Below are 19,644 nucleotides of genomic sequence, written 5' to 3'. Positions count from 1 at the left end.
AATGTTTAGGCTGTTATAAATTTCCGCACTTCTTACTTGTTTTGGTTTCAATTTGCGTTGTTTACTTCTTTGGTTAGTGATTAGCGAGTTAGATTCTTATCTGTTGGCTTGCCTAGCATTCTAAGAGTTAGGCGCCATCACGATCCCGATGGTGGGAAATCCGGGCCGTGACAGTTGGTGGGCATGAGGAATAGGGTGGAGAAGGTTGAAAAAGAGTTTTGAAAAATATTTTCCCTCCTTCTAATAGGGAAAATATTTTCCTCCAATTGGAGGAAAATGAGTTGAGGAAAATATTATCCAAAATATTTAAGCCAACCAAACATAGAAAAACTGAAAAATATTTTCCGAAAAATGTTTTCCTTCATACCAAACACAACCTAAGTCTAGATTAAACTTACCCGATATACGAGGCTTAAATAAAACCAAAAAAGCTTAACAATTGAGAATGATTTGTCTCATTGCAAAGGTAAAAAAGGGCAGCCTGCTGCACAAGGCATCACACGTTCATGACGGGTCTGAGAAGGGCTGCACCTTAAGGGGCGTGATGTAGACAGCCTAACCTAATACAAATATTAGTAGCTACTTTCACGGCTCGAACCCGTGACCTATAGATCACACAGAAACCAAAATTCATAAAACATGAGCCATGTATAATGTTTTATTCAATCACCAACAATAATGACATCCAACACTTATAAGTCCGTCAAAATACATTACATTACTTGAAAGAGCAGAAATTATAATTATAAAGATGCATAAAGGCCAATAAAAAGAGGATTACATTTGCTTGTTCTTCTCGTTGAAATATTCAACAGTAGCTTTCAAGATGGCAAAAACGGCTGGGATATTGCCAATAGTAAGATGAATATTTTCAGCATCTTTAGTCTCAAAACCAATGGTAATTTTCACAATGCATGAATTCTCATCCTTGTTTACAACTTCAAACTTAAATCCATAGAAACTGAATCCTAGATCAAGATATCCACCTTCAACCATCTCGATTACCTTCACTCGTTTTTCATCGTCTATTGAGACGAATTTTTCTTTATATGGTGCATTACCAGGAAAACCTAATATATTTGGTCCAAACAAAATAGAAAATCGTCAATAAAGTTAAATAATTTACCAAATTATCACGTAAAAAATAAGAACCAGAAGGAAAATAATGTAATGTGTGTTAACCCACAAAGAATCCTCATAATGCACCATACGCGATGTGAATCTGGATTAATATGTGTATAAATATAAGAATTTATAACTCTGCACCTCAATTATTGTTAAGTGATAAATATGTGTGTATAAGAGACGAGTCTTGTACTCATTGATTTACATCAAAAACAACGGATAATTTTTTCCGGACTTCCACCTCCATTCCAAAAAAAAAAAAGGTACAACAAGAAAATAAAAATCAAGAATAATCAATGGAATGAAAATATTTTTAATAGGATTTTGAAGTAAAATGACTTACTAACTTGCAGGACTGAACCAATGCCACCATTGCCTTCAATAAACTCAATCTTTTCAACAATGTGTTTTTCAACAAGAAATTTGACAAATTGAATAGTGGAATAGAGATTCCACACTTCACTTGCTGATGCATTTATTTCTGCTTGCTCTGAAAATTTTCCCAACATTTTCTGTTTTTGATTTTTGATGACTACTAGTCAACAAACAGTGAATATATAATTGGTCACAAAACACACATGTATATATACATATATATATAGCCGTAGTTAATTAATATCATAATCAGCCGGCCTTCTTATTAAAACTTGGTTAGTGCAACTTTCCTTGGATGCCAGGGCATTTGTACAAAATTTAAAGAATGAATTAAAAGGAACCATTAATGCAAAACTTCTAGGATTAAAGATTGAGTTTGGTACGAAGTCATTTTTTATGAAAAAAATATCTTTCTAAAGAATATTTTCTAGTGTTTGTTTGGTGAATGAAAAATATTTTATAAATATATTAAAAACTAATAATATTATTAGTAAAGTGGAGAGTTTTAATATTCTTAGAAAAAAAGGGTTGCATTTATTTTTTAACTTTGCGAATGGTCTAAATTTTTCCTTTAGCTATAATTAGTCCATACAATAGTTATTGAAATCATTATTGTGAACAAATATACAAGTAAATTTCACAAATGGTCATATAATTATGACGTTTTTCCGCCAAATCATATAACTATGTTTATTGTTATATGACTATTTGTGAAATTTACTTTTTTCAAGTTATTTACATGGTTACGTGATGAACAATTTTATCTGGTAGTCGAAAAAGTGTATAAAACTTATATAATTTTTGTATATAATATTAAGAATGTATATATATATACAAAAAATATACAAATTTTATACATTTTTTCGGCTATTATTTTTGCAACGACAATGTCATTTTTCCGTCTATTTTTAGCGGCCCATTAATACATATTAAGTCCGAACTTATGCGCATCACAATTTTGTTCTCATATTCCAGCAGCAGCCAAGATGGAATTCAAGAGCCCTCTTGCATTAATACTTAATTTCCTCTAGTTGATCGCTCGGATGGTCACTCAACTTTGGGTAATTGATTGTTGACCCTAAAAACGGATACCAATTGAATTTATATGTGGTTTTAAGGACACCTGATTTTATTTGGCACAAACTGAGAAAATACGTAAATTGATATTGACTGTAACTAGAAATAAAAGCAAATAAAAGCAAACCGAAGAGAATGCATAACTTTGGCCTTCGAGCTAGGTCGCCCTCGAACCAAACGAATCTTCCACTGGAAAATATGAACAAAGTAACAAAGTATTGAGAGCTTGAGAGAAAGGTAGTATATTGCTTTGTATTGCATACCAAAAAAGTGTCTTCTACAAATGATCATTTCCCCTTTATATAGTAGGGGAGTCCTACCCTTGATACAATTCTAAATACAACGAGAAATCCCATGATTAGCTAATTAACCGGCCTCTTCTTGATACGTGCCGAGATTTTCGCCGTAATCCTTGTCCGATTGTGGATATTTCGCTTTCCGTTATTTGGCTCGGTAAGCTTCGATCTCCATCCTGCCTGGTTTCGATCTTGGCCGACCTCGATCTCGATCGATCTTTGGGTCACGAGTTCGGCAATCTATCTTTACACCACAATCCAATATAACATGGGGTCGAACCTTGGCCTGCCACGTTCCAGGGCAAGCCCAATTTTGTCCGTATACAGATAGTCCCCTTCTCTCCGAGAAACGATATGAACTTTTCCAATCCCATCTTGATGGGTCATCATGTAAGTGACGAACCCGACCATGACATCAGCAACAAGTTGATACTGAAACGTCCCGTCGGTTCGAGTGTCGAGGCATTAAATTCCTGTCAGTTGTTGTCGGTCACTACCGGTTCCGAACCGTCACCATCTATCTATAAAAACCCTAGCCTTTCCTCATTCAAACTTTTGCGCTCAAAGTCCTCCCTACCTTTGCTTTTTCTTCAACAAATCTCTCTGCTTTACAATCTTCACACCCAAATTCCTTGAACCTTAATCAAATCGCGTATCATCTCAATCCTCTTTTCCCTTGTTCATCAATGGCTAAAACTTCCAAGACCGTGCCGCAAAAGGAAGGCGCTTCTTCATCACGACCCGTCGGCGATGAGGCTTCGGCTATACCCCACCCCGAGGAATTCGTTCCGCCAGGGTGCCCAACCAACGCTGACTTTAAGCTTGAAAAGACTCTCGTTGTGCCGGGCCAATGTGAACCGGTCTCGAGGTATATATGCACCATTACCAAAGACATCCTCAAAAGGGTAAAAGAGGAGTGTAACTTGGTGAACAGGGATGTAGTAGTTCCTACTCCTGAGGAATCGATCACCACTCACGTGGAGGGGTATCTAAGTGTTTACACTTACCCCTTTACGATGGTTCCGTTAGACCCCATCGTCGTCGCCTTTTGCAAGAGGTACGATGTTACCCTCGGCCAAATCCACCCTTCATTCTTGAGAACAGTCATTTTCCTTCGTTTCTTCACAAGCAAAATCGAGGGATGTCCCTTTACCCTCAATCACCTCATGCGCCTTTACAGTCCTCGACTATCGAGGGGGGATGATTAAGCTTGTACGCGGGGCCAATAGAGCCCCATTCTCCAGTATAGATGAGTCTCGGGATCGAGATAGGATGGGCCGATTTTTTTGAATAAAGACTTCGGGCCTGATCCCTACTGAGTATATGACGTTCCCTGAGAAGTGGAACATGAAACGTATGTACACTTCACCTTGAATGTTTAATCTGATGTTTTACTTCCTATTTCCTTTGCTCTCATATATGTTTTGGTGTTGCAGCTGTGGATGCTGGAACCAATTCCGGAACATAAGCATTGGGTCGAAAGCCTAGTGTCACAGAGACCCTACTCCGAACGTGCCTGGATGGAGTTGTCTAAGGGCCAATGGGAGGCCCGCAATCATGGTAAGCTTCTTTCTATGAACAGTTATCATTCAGGCCACTTTCTCGAGCTTACTCGTCTTTTTTCCTTTGTAGGCCTTTGGAAGGATATGGAAATGAGACCCCCATATAAAGAAGAAATCCTTTCCCAACCACCTGCCCGAAGCAGGCCAAAGAGAAGAAGAGAAAAGGGGCTCTGAGTTCCCCGAACTCAGAGAAGCAAAAACCAAAGAAAAAGCAAGCCCGTAAATCCAAAAGGGGCACTATCGCTCTGTCTTTGGACTCATTCTGTCAGCTAAGGGACAAGCATGAAGATAAAGAAGAAGAGAAATCAAATCTAGTAGCCCGTCTGCGGGCTGGCACTTTGATACAAAAGCCCTCCGTACCGGAGGAGGTCGATGAGGGAACCTCGGTCAAAGTTCCTGAATTGGAAGGACTTGAGGCTACTCCGTCTCAAGCTGAGACAGTTGAGGGAGAAACCGGAGGCGAGGATTCCCGGGTAGCTGAAGATGTCCCGAGGAATGATCTCGGAGTGATTGATATTTCTGAATCCCCTAAATTTTTGGACGCCTTGATTCGTGAGGCCACTATGTTAGAAAGTCGCTCTTGCGAGGGTCCTCAGCGGGCAGTTGATATCCATGGCTTCTTGGATAGGGTAGAGTTTGCCGCTTTAGGAGATGTCACTGGACTTGGTGATTTACCGGTGCCAAAGAAGGCACCGTCTTCGGGCTCTACTGGGTCTTCATCGAACCCAACACTGGTGGACCGATTCCCGACCCCAAGTGTTAACCCTGATCGTAGGCACAACATAGTGCTCTCTGTCCCAGAGGATGCCCAGGTCTTCTCTCCCCACGTGGGGAATGCTAGCTACCTCAGATGCTTGGTGACCGAGGAAGACCAAGCTGTGATGAATGCGGTGGGAGTCGCTTGCCTGTTCAACAAGGCCCAACATGCTCTAAATCAGGTAACTTCGAGGGTCATTCTATTACCCTTCTAAACTTGGAGTTGTAGGTAATTCTGACAATTTCTTCCTTGCTTGTAGGCTTCGGTGTTGCATCACGAGGCATTTCTTCGAATCCGTGAGGAGTGCGAGGCCAAGGTTCGGGACCTCACTGAGAAGAATGATACCTACAAGCTTCTCAGTGATAAGCTTCAAGCAGATTTAGTAGCTCAGGATGAGCATGCTGAGATGGCCGAATAGGTATTTCGAGTGCTTCACGATAGTGAAGATGAGTTGGAGATAACAACTAACGATCTGATTCTGCAGGTTCGAGAGGCTCAAACAGATCAAGGACCTTCAGAGACAAATAGATGACATACGAGCCGAAGCTGAAAAATTCAAGGGGTGTATGGACATCTTAGCTTCAAAAAAGCAGGCCGTCCAAGCAGAGCTGGAGTCCGTCGAGTCTCAGCTTTGGGATGCAAGGGAGAACAGTCCCCGAGTTATCCAGGCTTGCCTAAGACAACAGTCCCCGAGTGGGTATGGCTGTGGCCTTTAAAATTCGAGGGTTGCCTAAAAGGTCTTATGCCCTCGACGCTCAATTGTTCGATCTGTTCGAGTTTATTTTTTGAACGTGAGTCCCCGAGTGTGGGGGTGATTATCCAAACTCTGGTTATGATCAGCCCTTGAGCTTGTTTCCATAATAGATCGAATGTACGAAATTGTAAAGTAGAAACACTAAGACATGAAATAATTGCAAGGAAAAATATTTCTCTTTATTCTTGTGGAAAATGATTACATATGCGTACATATTTTGTGTTAGGGCTCGAGAAATCTATGTGGGCACGGTTCGTTCGACCGTTTGGCCCTTACAAATCTCACCTATCGAGACCCCGCTATTATAAAGTAATTTCCTCGTAATAAAGTTGACATCCAAGGGCAATTCCCCCCAGTATTCGAGGTTGATTGTAGAGGAACCTCGGATACTGTTAGTGTTGTCTTTAACACCGATTCGTGATCGACCTTTGATTCTAAGTTATCACGATCCATTATTGCCTAGTTAAATACCTTACCGAAAAACCCAATTGGGACAAAAAAGGTTCAAGGAAAAAAGAGTGCAACGGTTCAGACCTAAAGGCTTCGTGCCGCTCCTTGTCGATAACCTGCAAGCGTTAGTCAAAAAATAGAAAGAATTGAAATGGGGTCGTACATCAGCAGTAATATCGTTTGAGATGAGTTACGTTTTAATTTTTCGGTGACTGTTCTCCGTCCATCGTTCCGAGCTTATAGGACCCTTTCCCTGTGATCTCGAGAATCTGGTACGGCCCTTCCCAGTTCGGACCCAATTTCCCTTCATTTGGATTTCGGGTGTTTAATGTGACCTTCCTCAGTACCAAGTCCCCGACACTAAAATATCGAAGGTTGGCCCTTCGATTGTAATACCTTTCGATCCGTTGCTTCTGGGAAGCCAATCGAACAAAGGCAGCTTCACGCCGTTCATCTAATAGCTCCAGGCTTGTATTCATGGCCTCGTCATTCGATTCCTTCATTGCATATCGGAATTTGAGGCTCGGATTTCGATTTCGACCAGTGTTAAAGCTTCAGCGTCATAAACCAATGAGAACGAGGTGGCCCTGATACTGGACTTCGAAGTTGTGCGATACGCCCAAAGAACTTCGGGCAGGATCTCTCTCCATTTCCCCTTGGAGTCGGTCAACCTTTTCTTGAGGTTTTGGATTATGGTTTTGTTGGTCAATTCAGCTTGTCCATTCCCACTAGGGTGATAAGGCATTGACAAGATTCTTTTGATCTTGTGGTCTTTGAGAAATTTGGTCACTTTGCTGCCAACAAACTGTTTTCCATTGTCACATGCAATTTCGGATGGTATTCCGAATCGACATATGATGTGGTCCCAAATGAAGTCGATGACTTCCTTCTCCCTGATCTTCTGGTATGGTTGTTCGGGGTTGATACTCAATATCGTACTCGCTGATTTCTACGGCCCATTTGGCCAATCGTCCTGAAAGCTCGGGCTTATGTGAAATATTTCGAAGAGGATAAGTTGTTACAGCTCATATGGGATAACGTTGAAAGTACGAATTTTGTTTCCTAGAAGCGCTTATCAAAGCGAGTGCTAGTTTTTCTAGATAGGGATACCTAGTTTCGGCCTCATCAAGGGTCCGACTAATATAATAGATAGGGATTTGTGTACCTTGTTCTTCTCGGACTAGGACTCCACTTACCGTTATCTCCTATACTGCCAGATACAAGTAAAGCTGTTCGTCTGCCCTTGGCGTGTGAAGCAGCGGCGGGCTCGACAAATACCGTTAAGCTCCTCCAAGGCCTGTTGGCATTCCGGAGTCCATGTGAAGTTCTTCTTCTTCTTCAGCAACTAAAAGAATCGATGGCTATTATCGGAGGACCTCGAGATGAATCACCCCAGGGCGGCTATGCCCCCTGTTAACCTCTGCATGACCTTTACGTTGTCTGCTACCGTGATGTCCTCGATAGCTTTGACTTTGTCGAGGTTGATCTCGATTCCTCAATTGGATACCATAAAGCCAAGAAATTTGCCAAAGCCGACCTCGAGCGCGCATTTTTCTGGGTTGAGCTTCATGTTGTATTTCTTTAGTATACTGAAAGTTTCCTGCAAATGCTTCAAATGGTCCTCTGCTCGCAGGGACTTATCTAGCATGTCATCAATATAAACTTCCATAGATATCCCTATTTGTTCTTCGAACATTCGGTTTACTAGGCGTTGATAGGTTGCACCAGCATTTTTTAATCGGAATGGCATTACTTTATAGCAGTAGGTACCATAGTTAGTGATGAATGAGGTCTTTTCCTGGTCTTCCGGGTTCATCCGTATTTGGTTGTACCGGGAATAGGCATCGAGAAAATTGAGGATCTCGTGGCCGGCCATGACATCGATCATGAGACCGATATTAGACAAAGGAAAAGATTCCTTGGGCATGCTTTATTTAGGTCTTTGTAATCTACACACATTCTAAGCTTGTTTCCCTTATGAGGGACTACCACTACATTCGCTAACCATTCAGGATATTTTACTTCCCGGATGGACCCTATTTTGAGAAGTTTGGTTACCTCGTCTTTGACGAAAGCGTGTTTGACCTCGGACTAGGGTCTTCTTTTTTTGCTTCACCGAACAGAAATTCGGGTCCAAGCTTAGTTTATGTGTGGGGATTTCCGAAGGGATCCCTGTCATATCGAGATGGGACTAAGCAAAGCAATCCATGTTAGTTTTAAGGAATTGAATAAATTTTCTCCCGAGCTCGGGGGCCAGTCCCGTGCCTAGGTATACCTTTCGTTCGGGCTGATGTTTGGTCAGTATGATTTGTTCCAGCTCTTCGACCGTCAACTTGGTGGCGTCGGAATCATCAGGGACTATGAAGGATCGAGGAACCCCGTAGTCATCATCCTTGTCAGTCCCCTGCTTCTCTGATTGGGTCGAGGCCGGTGTCTGTGGTTGCTATTTGACCTCTTATTTTCCCTTAGAATTTGACCCTTTCGTTGATGAGAGCGCCGATATCGGTATCACTTCGTCGATGGCAGACATTTCCATGGCGGGGGGTTGCTCCCCGTAGATTATTTTGACTCCCTCTGGCGTCGGGAACTTTAGAACTTGGTGAAGGGTCGAGGGCACTACCCTCATGTTGTGAATCCACGGCCTCTCGAACAGGGCATTATACCTCATATCGCCCTCAATCACATGGAACTTCGTTTCTTGGACGATCCCAGCCACGTTCACTGGCAAAGTTATCTCGCCTTTGGTGGTTTCACATGCCATCTTGAAGCTGTTTAGCACTCGGGCCGCGGGCACAACCTGATCCTGTAGGCCGAGCTGTTCTACGACCCTCGATCAAATGATGTTGGCCGAGCTACATGGATCAATTAAAACACGTTTAACATGAGTCTTATTCATAAGTACAGATATTACCGGTGCGTCGTTATGGGGTTGTACGATCCCTTCTGCATCCTCATCATTGAAAGACAAGGTTACTTTTGGTACGTAATCTCGAGTTTTCTTCTCCCTTGTGATCGGCACCTTGGTGCGTTTTAATACTGGTCCTTGAGGAATATCGACCCCTCCAACGATCATGTGAATCACGTGTTGTGGATCTTCTTGCTCATTCTGTCTGTTTGAATCACTATTTTTGAAGTGATTCTTGGCCCAATCGCTTAAGAATTACCGAAGGTGCCCCTCGTTGAACAACCGGGCTACTTCCTCCCTTAGTTGTCTGCAATCTTCTATTCTATGTCCATGGGTTCCATGATACTTGCACATTTGGTTGGGATTTCTTGGGCTGGATCGGTCTACATAGGTCGAGCCCATCTAGTATCTTTGATACGTCCGATGGCTGATACGACGGAGGATGCATTAACGCTGAAGTTATATTCCGATAGTCGCAGTGATTCTTTGGGCCTGGCATCCCTGTCGAAACCACTCTTGCTCATGAGTCCCCGTGAATTTTGACCTCGATCATTTCTCCTCTCATTCCATGTAGAATTTCACCTAGATCCGCTGCCTCTACGGTCTCCATTTACGGTTGATATCGATCTCTATTCGACCTTGGTTCTCGATAAATATCCCTCTTGATTATATCTACGAGTCTGATAGGATAAATGAACCCAGAAGGAGCCCCCAGCTGATTATCCTCGACCCTGATCTTTGACTAATATCGATTGTGCACATCGGCCCAATTGACAGATGGGTATTCGATCAAATTCTGCTTCAACTGATGTGAAGCCACTGAACTTCAAACGTTGAGAACTTGAGTGAAAGCTTGAACAACCTAATCGTTGGTGACCGGTGGCAAATCCATTTATTCCATTTGGAATCGAGATACGAATTCTCGGAGCATCTCGTTGTCCTTCTGCCTCACCTTGAAAAGGTCCGACTTCCTGGTTGCGACCTTAATGGCCCTGGCGTGTGCCTTGATGAAAGAATCTGCAAGCATAGCAAACGAATCAATGGAATTAGAGGATAAATTTTGATACCATATCATAGCACCTTTCGATAGAGTCTCCCCGAATTTCTTCAGCAAGACGGATTCGATCTCGTCATCTTCCAAGTCATTTCCTTTGATAGCACATGTGTAGGAGGTGACGTGTTTGTTTGGATTAGTCGTCCCATTATACTTAGGAATCTCGGGCATAGGGAACTTCTTGGGGATTGGCTTCAGAGCTGCACTCGGGGGGGGGAGGTTCTTGTATAAACTTTTTGGAATCTAGTCCTTTCAATATTGATGGTGCCCCCAGGAGCTGGCCGACCCTGAAATAATAGGTTTCCACCTTCTTGTCGTTTTCCTCGATCTTCTTTTCCCCTGTCTCGATTCGCTTTCTCAGTTCTTTGAGCATATTTATGATAGCAGGGTTGGCCTCTGATTCCTTCTCGTTCGACCTCTTCGAAGTCGATTCGACCCTGTGTATGATTTTTTGAGATGGCTCGGCTTCGACCCTGCTCAGTGTGTGGTTCTGATTTTGGATCCGGGCTATTGCTGCCTGTTGAGCCTGCAATATTTCGAAGATCACCCGTAGGCTGATCCCGTATCTTCACCACCACGTGCGCTCTGAGTAGCTGATCGCGCATCCCCGGGGACGCTGCTTTCGGGATCGACGACCAAATTTTCATTGATGGCTACATGTGAACTGACGTCGATTGGATCTACAGTCGGAATTCCATCGAGGCCAGCGGGGGGTACAACGTTTCCTGGTGTAATGTTCTCGTTTTCGCCGTGGTGGCCGAGATCATTTTCAATGTATTGAGGTGCTGACTGAGAGTTTGATATTTTTTAATCCTGTAATCAAAGATACTTCAAAGAACAAGTATAAAATAGTGTGTGTTACGAAAGTTTGTTCGAGGTAACTACTATTATCCTTAGCCCCACGGTGGGTGCCAAACTGTTGACCCTAAAAACAGATAACAATTGAATTTATATGTGGTATTAAGGACACGTGATTTTACTTGGCACAAACTGAGAAAATACGTAAATTGATATTGACTGTAAATAGAAATAAAAACAAACATAAGAGAATGTATAACTTTGGCCGTCGAGCTAGGTCTCCCTCGAACCAAACGAATATTCCGCTGGAAAATATGAACAAAGTAACAGAGTATTGAGAGCTTGAGAGAAAGGTAGTATATTGCTTTGTATTGCATAAACAAAATGTGTCTTTTACAAATGATCAGCTCCCCTTTATATAGTAAGGAAATCCTAACCTTGATACAATTCTAAATACATCAAGAAATCCAATGATTAGCTAATTAACCGGCCTCTTCTTGATACGTGCGGAGATTTCCACCGTAATCCTCGTCTGATTGTGGATATTTCGGCTTTCCATTATTTTTCTCGGTAAGCTTCCCTCGATCATGCTCGATCTCCATCCTGCCTAGTTTTGATCTTGGCCGACCTCGATCTCAATCGATCTTTGGGTCACGAGCTCGGCAATTTAGTTTTACACCACGACCCGATATAACATGGGGTCGAACCTTGGCCTGCCACGTTCCAGGGCAAGCCCGATTTTGATCGTATACATTGATCATTATAGTTATATAATTATTTTTTTTCTTCCAAAAATTACTTAGCTTTGGGTAATTGGCCATCAAAGTCGGATAATTTTCTTTTGTCTTTCAAAGATCACTAAGTTTACATAGTTCACTTGAGAGATCACTCAAGTTTACCTAGTTAAACTAATTTTTTTTGTTAAACTACGTATTTCTAACTTGAACTATTTCAAAATTCAAATCACCCGTTTACCAGATACTTGAATTGTTCTACATAGATGGGTCGACTTTAACATCTTTTCTGCTCTTTATGCAATTGTAGTTGTCGAAAGTTTTTTTACTTTTGGATAATAATTTATATCATTAAATTTTTCAGTTCCCATCTCAAAAATTATGTTACATTAAATTTACAACAAACAAATCTTGCAAATATTTGAAAAGTAAATTTGCAAATCCTTTGAAAAATATTTGAGAATTTTTTTACCACTCCTAGATCTTAGAAAAAGTGTTGTTAAAGTTTAAAAAAAAAAATAATGAATTGTATCATCAGATTTTCACGATAAGTGATTGGAGACAAGTGTTTCAACAAAAGTAGAAGTTGGAGAAAAGTGCTCCAAGACAACAACACAAACAAGTCAAACGTATACAACTTTGAATTACGGGAGAATGTTGGAAAACTAATTCAAAATTGTAGTAGGAAACCTAAATTAATTAGGATTTTAGATTGCTAGTATATTTATTTCATGTCTAAATAGAATTTATAGTTAGAATTATGTAGGAATAAGTTTTCATATTTCTAGTTGAAATAGGTTTCGTACTATTATAAATAGGGGTATTACTGGCTTATTTTCTATCGTGGAGAGGTAGCTACAATGTAGTGAGATTCGAGTTATGAAAAAAAAAACTCCTACCATGTTCTCTCCCTAGTTTGATAAATCTCTTCTATATAGCCTTTGTTGAACTTTTTTGTGCCTAAATTCTTTTTCGGGTTATTTCAATCCTTCAAATTGGTATCAGAGCTTATGTGAGATCCTTTTAGAGTCTGTATGAGATCCAACAAAAAAAAATATGGATACTCTATTATCTAATTATCTCGTTTTGTATTTGATGGAAAACATAATTTTAAATTTTGGTATCAATAGATGAAGAACTTTTTTAAGACTATTGGATTATGGTCCACCATTAATGGAGGATTTGAGGGCAACTCCCAGAAGGCACAACGTTAACAGGTGATGCAGCTATTCAATTGGAGAAGAAGAGATATTTAGATTATAAGTCACGCTACTATCTCGCCATTTAGGTTGAATTGCATGTATCTAAAAAATATTTGCATGCAAAGTCATCAAAGGGGGCTTGGACAATATTAGTAAAGTCGTATCGAAAAGTTGCTGACATAAAAAACGAGAAACTGCAAGAGTTTAGGAGTCGATTTGAGTTGGCTCGTATGAGACCAACAGAGTCTATCAAAGAATATTTTACAAGAATTGAAGAACTAGTCAATGGTCTAAGGACCAATGGAGAAGTATTCGAAGAAGAGAAAATTATTGAAAAAATATTGCAGTCTCTAAATTTAAAGTTTAACAATAAGAAAGTTATTCTTGAGGCTACCAAAGATCTTAGCACCCTCAGACTTGATGATTTAGAAGGTGAATTGGTGACATATGAGAGATCATTTAATCAACAGAAATATGAGACATTGGAGGAGGCATCACAAGAAAAGGATGATCACTAAAAGAAAAAGAAGACACATCAAAAATAACGAAAATAGATCAAGAAGGTCAAAATTCAGAAACAGAGGAGAAAAGAAGAGAAGATACATGTAATTTTTATAGAGATTCTGTTGAATGCGAAGGGAAGTCAAATAACATTCAAATTAATAAGCCAAAAATTTCTCCGGTTGTTAAAATGGAAGATTTGACTGCAAGGGATGTTTGTCCAAAAGAGGTTGGTGTGTCACCGTAAAAATTATTTAATGGTATTGAAGATGGACCTAGTAATGAAAGAAGCAAGAGAATTCATCAAGTGAAAGTTTCTAATGATCTACCCAAGATTGAGACAGAAATAGCTTGGGATCCAGAACCACAACAACGCATGACTATAGATATTGAAGATGCAATCAATTTTGTGCCATTGTTCGAGATTGTATGTTTCAAGGAGCATGACAAAATATTTATTGGTGGCATTACTCTACAAGATATAGAATGACAAATTGGAGTTGAATGGGTGTACAAACCAACCACAAAGCAATTAGAGAAGTAGATGATTTCAAAGTAAAGAAAAAATATGTTGACGACATTTTGAAGGGATTTACCATGGTTAATGTCACGACCCAAAATCCACTAAGGGTCGTGGTGGCGCCGGACACCACCGTCAGGCCAGCCAACTCAAATACTTAATTAAATCTCCTTTTAACACTTTTGAAAAATATTTCTTTTATACGTTTTAAACAAGACTCAGTGTATTTTTCCGAATAAATAAATAAAATATTTAAACAACTTTTAAGATTTCCAAATAATCCAAATACATCCCCAGAATCCGGTGTCACAAGTACATGAGCAACTACTGATAAGAGAAATAAACTACAACATCCGTCCGGAATACAGTGGACGGAAAGTAAATACAGTACACTGGAAGGGACTACCCTAGCTGCGGTCGCCTCGAATGATGCAGCTCACCTGGTCCCAGAAACGTCCGTGCTGCTATGCCCCGTAGGCTGCTAGAGGTATATATACCTGTGCAACAAAAATGCACAGAAATGTAGTATGAGTACGTAATTAACGTGTACTGAGTGAGTGTCCCGCCTAATCCCGAAGGGGTAGAGACGAGATGGTCAACTTGACACTCTCTAATAGTCCAATGATTATTTATCCTTAATATACATATTAAACAGTGAATTTATTTTATAAACATGATTTTAATCCAGATAGAGGAAACAAGTAAACACGTAATTCTTTCATAGGAAAATTTCCAGAGTTTCTCTTTAAATATAATCCAAATATTTTTAAGCCACAAAAGGGCAATAATAACTTAATTAAGTTCAGGCAGCAATACAAGCATGCGCAGATCATACCGAGGCGACGGCCCGATCCAACAGAAATAAATGTGCACTTGCCGAGGGTCGACGGCGCGCCTATAGATGCATCTATTAATCTGCCGAGGCGTTCGGCCCGTTCCAAAATAAACACACACACAGTCAGACAATCAGTCAAGAAGTCAACATGGAGCAATTATCCAAGAAAGGCCAATTCTCTTTAATAATTTGATTAAACGAAGCTTAAGTCTTTTTAGAAATTCATTTATTAATTTAATATGATCTAAGCAATTCAAACCATCAATGGGTTCACAATTAATTCAAATATAACATGCTTTTGGGTCCTAGACTACCCGGACAATAGCATAATAGTAGCTACGCACGGACTCTCGTCACCTCGTGCGTACGTAGCCCCCACAAATAGGAGCACTTAACCAGTTTAGCTCACCTATGGGGTAAATTCCCCCTCACAAGATTAGAAAGGAGACTCACCTCGCTCCGAAGACTCGTAACCGGCATTCAACATTCTTCCGAAGGCTTGAACCGACGCACAATGCACCAAAACTAGCCAATTAACAACAAACTAATGAGAACATGCTCAAATACTTGTTAGAAATTCAAATTATACAGATTCCCAACTCCGCTTAGTGAAATGACCAAAATGCCCTCGGGCCTAGGTGCCCGAAATCTAAAATTTCTCGAAGACAAAGTTACCCATGACCTCAGGAACTCAAATATATATTTTTTATCCTAATTCCATACTCAAAATCGTGGCTAAATTCCAAGAATATCATTTTCTAGGTTTCCACCAAAAACCTCCATCTTTACACTAATTTTCATGCTTAAATCCATACATAATTGATGTATTTAACTCAAAAGTGATGGGGATAACTTACCTTTATATAGATGACGAAGTTCCACTCTTTGGAGCTCCCCAAATCGCCCCAAGCCATGAACCAAATGAGAGAAATGACTCCATTCAAGATTTAAAACAACCTTACTGCCTCTAGGTGTTCCGCTTCTGCGGTGCAATTTCCGCTTTTGCGGATGTCGTTTCTCCGACTATTTAACCGCTTATGCGGTTTTGGGCATGAGGGAACTGGCCGCTTCTGCGGTCTGGGGGCCGCTTAAGCGGAACCGCTTCTGCGGTCCCTGGGCCGCTTCTGTGGTTTTCCTTGGACCTGGCCCCTTCCGCTTCTGCGAGCTTTTGACCGCATCTGTGGTCCCGCTTCTGTGGTCCAAGAATCGCAGATGCGGTTATGACAGAAGCAGCAAAACTCAAGCCTTCCCAAATTCCACTTTCGATCCGTTAACCACCCGGAATCCACCCGAGGCCCCCGGGACCTCAACCAATCATACCAACCAGTCCCAAAACACATTACGGACTTGCTCGAGGCCTCAAATCATAATAAACAATGCTAAAAACCATGAATTACACTCCGATTCAAGCTTTATGAACTTTGAACTTTCCAACTTCTATTTCCGATGTTTAAACCTATCAAATCACGTCCGATTGACTTCAAATTTGCACACAAGTCATATCTGACATTACAGACCTACTCCAACTTTCGGAATTGGATTCCGACCCCGATATCAAAAAGTCAACCTCCGGTCAAACTTCCCAAAAACCTTCAAATTTCTATCTTTAGCCAAATGGCTTCAAAATGACCTACGTACCTCCGAATTCACTTCCGATCACGCCCCCAACTCCAGAATCGCCATACGAAACTACTCCCAGTCTCGGAATTCCAAACGGATATCGAAAATTCTAAAATGCACTTCAAACCAAACTTATGAAATTCCTTCTAAAATGCTAACTTCCACAATAGGCGCCAAAACGCTCCCGGGTTATCCAAAACCCGAACCGGGCATACGCCCAAGTCCAAAATCATCATACGAACCTGCTGGAACCTTCAGATCCTGATTCCGAGGTCGTTTACTCAAAATTCCAATCTTAGTTCATTCTCCCAACTTTAAGCTTCCAAAGTAAGAATTCTCTTCCCAAATCAACTCTGGACTTCCCGAAATTCAATTCCGACCACGCATACTAGTCATAATACCTTAAATGAAGCTGTTCATGGCCTCCGACTGTTGAACGGAGCGCTAGTACTCAAAACGACCGGTCGGGTCGTTACATTCTCTCCCACTTAAACATACGTTCGTCCTCGAACGTGCTGAGAACTATACTGAAGTAGTCTGAAATTGATGTTTAACTTCTCATGCACCTCCCCGTGCTACCACAACTTAGCTGAGCACATTGGCTCGATAAATTCTGAAGATATTCCCTTTTATTTTCAAGCAAATAAGCCTTAGAGCCCGATTCCAACATCCGGAATCTTATGCCAGGCCTGTTTCCAACATACGATCACCATATTAATCACCACACGCTGTACTCACACACGATTGCATAACTTTGCCTGATTCACACTTTCCATCCTTTTACTCACCGGATCACGATAACATTTTCTGTTCAACTTAGTTGAAATTCCACGAATCTGATGCTCCCATTGCACCCCATAACATATACAGGTCTTACTCTAACTCTTACAATGCCGCCACAACGGAAGAGATGTGCAGAAAATCATAATCAACTGCCGAGTCAACCAATCATTGAGTCTATACTTCTGACAAGAAACATTACCTCATTCCATACCAAATAATGATCTTTGCTGCTTAATATATTTCACATAATCAGGTTGCACTGATCCTAAATCCAACAATCTCGTCTCACCCAGTACGAACTGCTCAGGCAATAAGCCACCCCGGACATAATCAAAAGTCGCATATGATGCCACAATGTGCCAATAGGCTACCAATTTGAATGCGATACCAAAGAAAAACGAACTCCGGAAGGAATTACCTAACTCCCGCACTAATACGGACTTTCCCTAGAAATAGGAAACGAGACGCACAGAAATAGCATATAGAAAAACTATACTCAACATCACACTGTTGCGGCGTGCAACCCGATCCAAACATAGATCTCATATAAGGAGATTACACATCGAGCTAAATTTGCTCATTATAACAACATACCAAATATCGGTCATAAGAACGCTAAGTGCATAATACCATCCCTGAGGGAACATATAGCGTCATAAGCTACAAAACTCAAGCACCACTAGGGTGCGATATACAAACTGAATCTCAAGGGCCGTCTTGCTCATAATACATCATTTCTGCACGGACCCTCAACATATAAGCAATTTCTAAAGCCGTCTCACAACTCGCACGGCGCAACGCATCACTTCATGAAATATATCTGCTAACGAAATAACACCCTGACTACTCCATAAGGAGCGCATTACTGAATGAACACAACTGGCCTGACATAGAGCCCAAATTTACATTTACACCCATCCACCGACCTCAAGTCGATCCTGATCGTATCAAACTAAGTCAATAACCTTTCAAAGGTCCATACTAATTTCCCTCTTCTCATAAAACACAAGGACAACCATCATAACCGGAGCAAACCTCCACAGTCCATAACCCAATAAACAAAGTGCCCTCCAAGCATAAATTCTCAAATTAATGATATTACCACAATCCTCATACTTGCTCTAAATCTTAAATCAGTCAAGTGACTACGTGACACATTTATGAAACCTGTGGGACACTCCCCAACAATCTACCATAACAATTTACTTGGTCTTACCTCCAACCCACCGACCGCACTAACGCTGAAAGCGATCAAGAATCATTAACCATGATACAAGCCCCCTTTATCAGGCACCAATCTCAGGGGACGCTGAAGACAATGCCAACTTACCTTAAACGTCGAAGCTCCTTTCCTGCTCATCCGAGCCCGTGACATCCTTACCAGCACCAAGTTGCAACCTTGATCCTCACTTTGAATTCCCATGCTACTCACTGCACCAATGTTCCAACATACGATAGAACACGATTTTTAACATTAACATTTTAACACTTCATCATATAAGAACTTTTCACTTAACTCACTTCAGGAGAAACATAGCAACGCACGGGCGAATACTCATAATCGTAGAATATGCAACCATCCAAGTAGTGGTCTAAGCCACCATAGCCCCTTCCGGAATCTGCTTCCACACAACAGGCCATAACAATAGAAGGCCTCTGAATAACATCAATTGCGGCGGCTGACAAGCCTGATACGTACCATCACAAATCACTTACATAACTCGATCACGCTGCAGAAACTGACTGCCAACACCCATATGCCAAATTCAACTATGGCCAATCAACTACCTTCTTCCAATTTATCCTTGATTGCCTTAAAGGTATCACTGATTTCTTCCAGCACATAACATACTCCCTCTGCACTCATCCCGAGCGACCTCGAATCACGAGACCATGCTGTCTCAAATCCCATGAACTGACTCATATCTCTCAAATGCCATACCGCAAGCCCAAAACATCACAAAACGTCCTGAGTCTCCATTCGTAAGTTGCTGCATAAGCTTGATTCTCAACTGCGCCTATAGGCTCGAAATCATTAAGTATTACACTTCATCTTTTGAATTTTCACTAGGACCGCTGCTGTGAGCCACCCGCTCTGACTTGGCCCGAATATAATCAACACCATAAATCTTATAACACATGAATGCCCTCTTGACGAGGCACCCGGTGGAATCACTTCCTTGAAACCTGCATTTATACAAGGCATAAATCCTGAATCCTTTCCCAAGTCTGAACATGGGCCAATAAGGCCAGTCATAACATGCCTTTCAACAATTCACTAGCTCGAATTACTACT

At 41.1% G+C, this 19,644-nt stretch overlaps 1 protein-coding gene across 1 annotated transcript; it reads right to left on the bottom strand.

The window, feature by feature from the left end:
• Nucleotides 1-629: 629 nt before the first annotated feature.
• Nucleotides 630-1,684, bottom strand: LOC109211950 (S-norcoclaurine synthase 1-like). Its single transcript, XM_019375551.1, has 2 exons — nt 1,469-1,684; nt 630-1,070 (listed from the first exon to the last, which is right to left on the bottom strand). Exons 1-2 carry the CDS (start codon nt 1,632-1,634, stop codon nt 778-780), a joined length of 459 nt encoding a protein of 152 aa, XP_019231096.1. The 5' UTR covers nt 1,635-1,684; the 3' UTR covers nt 630-777.
• Between the last annotated feature and the right edge of the window lie 17,960 nt (nt 1,685-19,644).

This window comes from Nicotiana attenuata, unplaced genomic scaffold (assembly GCF_001879085.1).
Source record: "Nicotiana attenuata strain UT unplaced genomic scaffold, NIATTr2, whole genome shotgun sequence".
NCBI classification, from domain to species: Eukaryota; Viridiplantae; Streptophyta; class Magnoliopsida; order Solanales; family Solanaceae; genus Nicotiana; species Nicotiana attenuata.
This window is presented reverse-complemented; position numbering and strand designations above follow the sequence as displayed.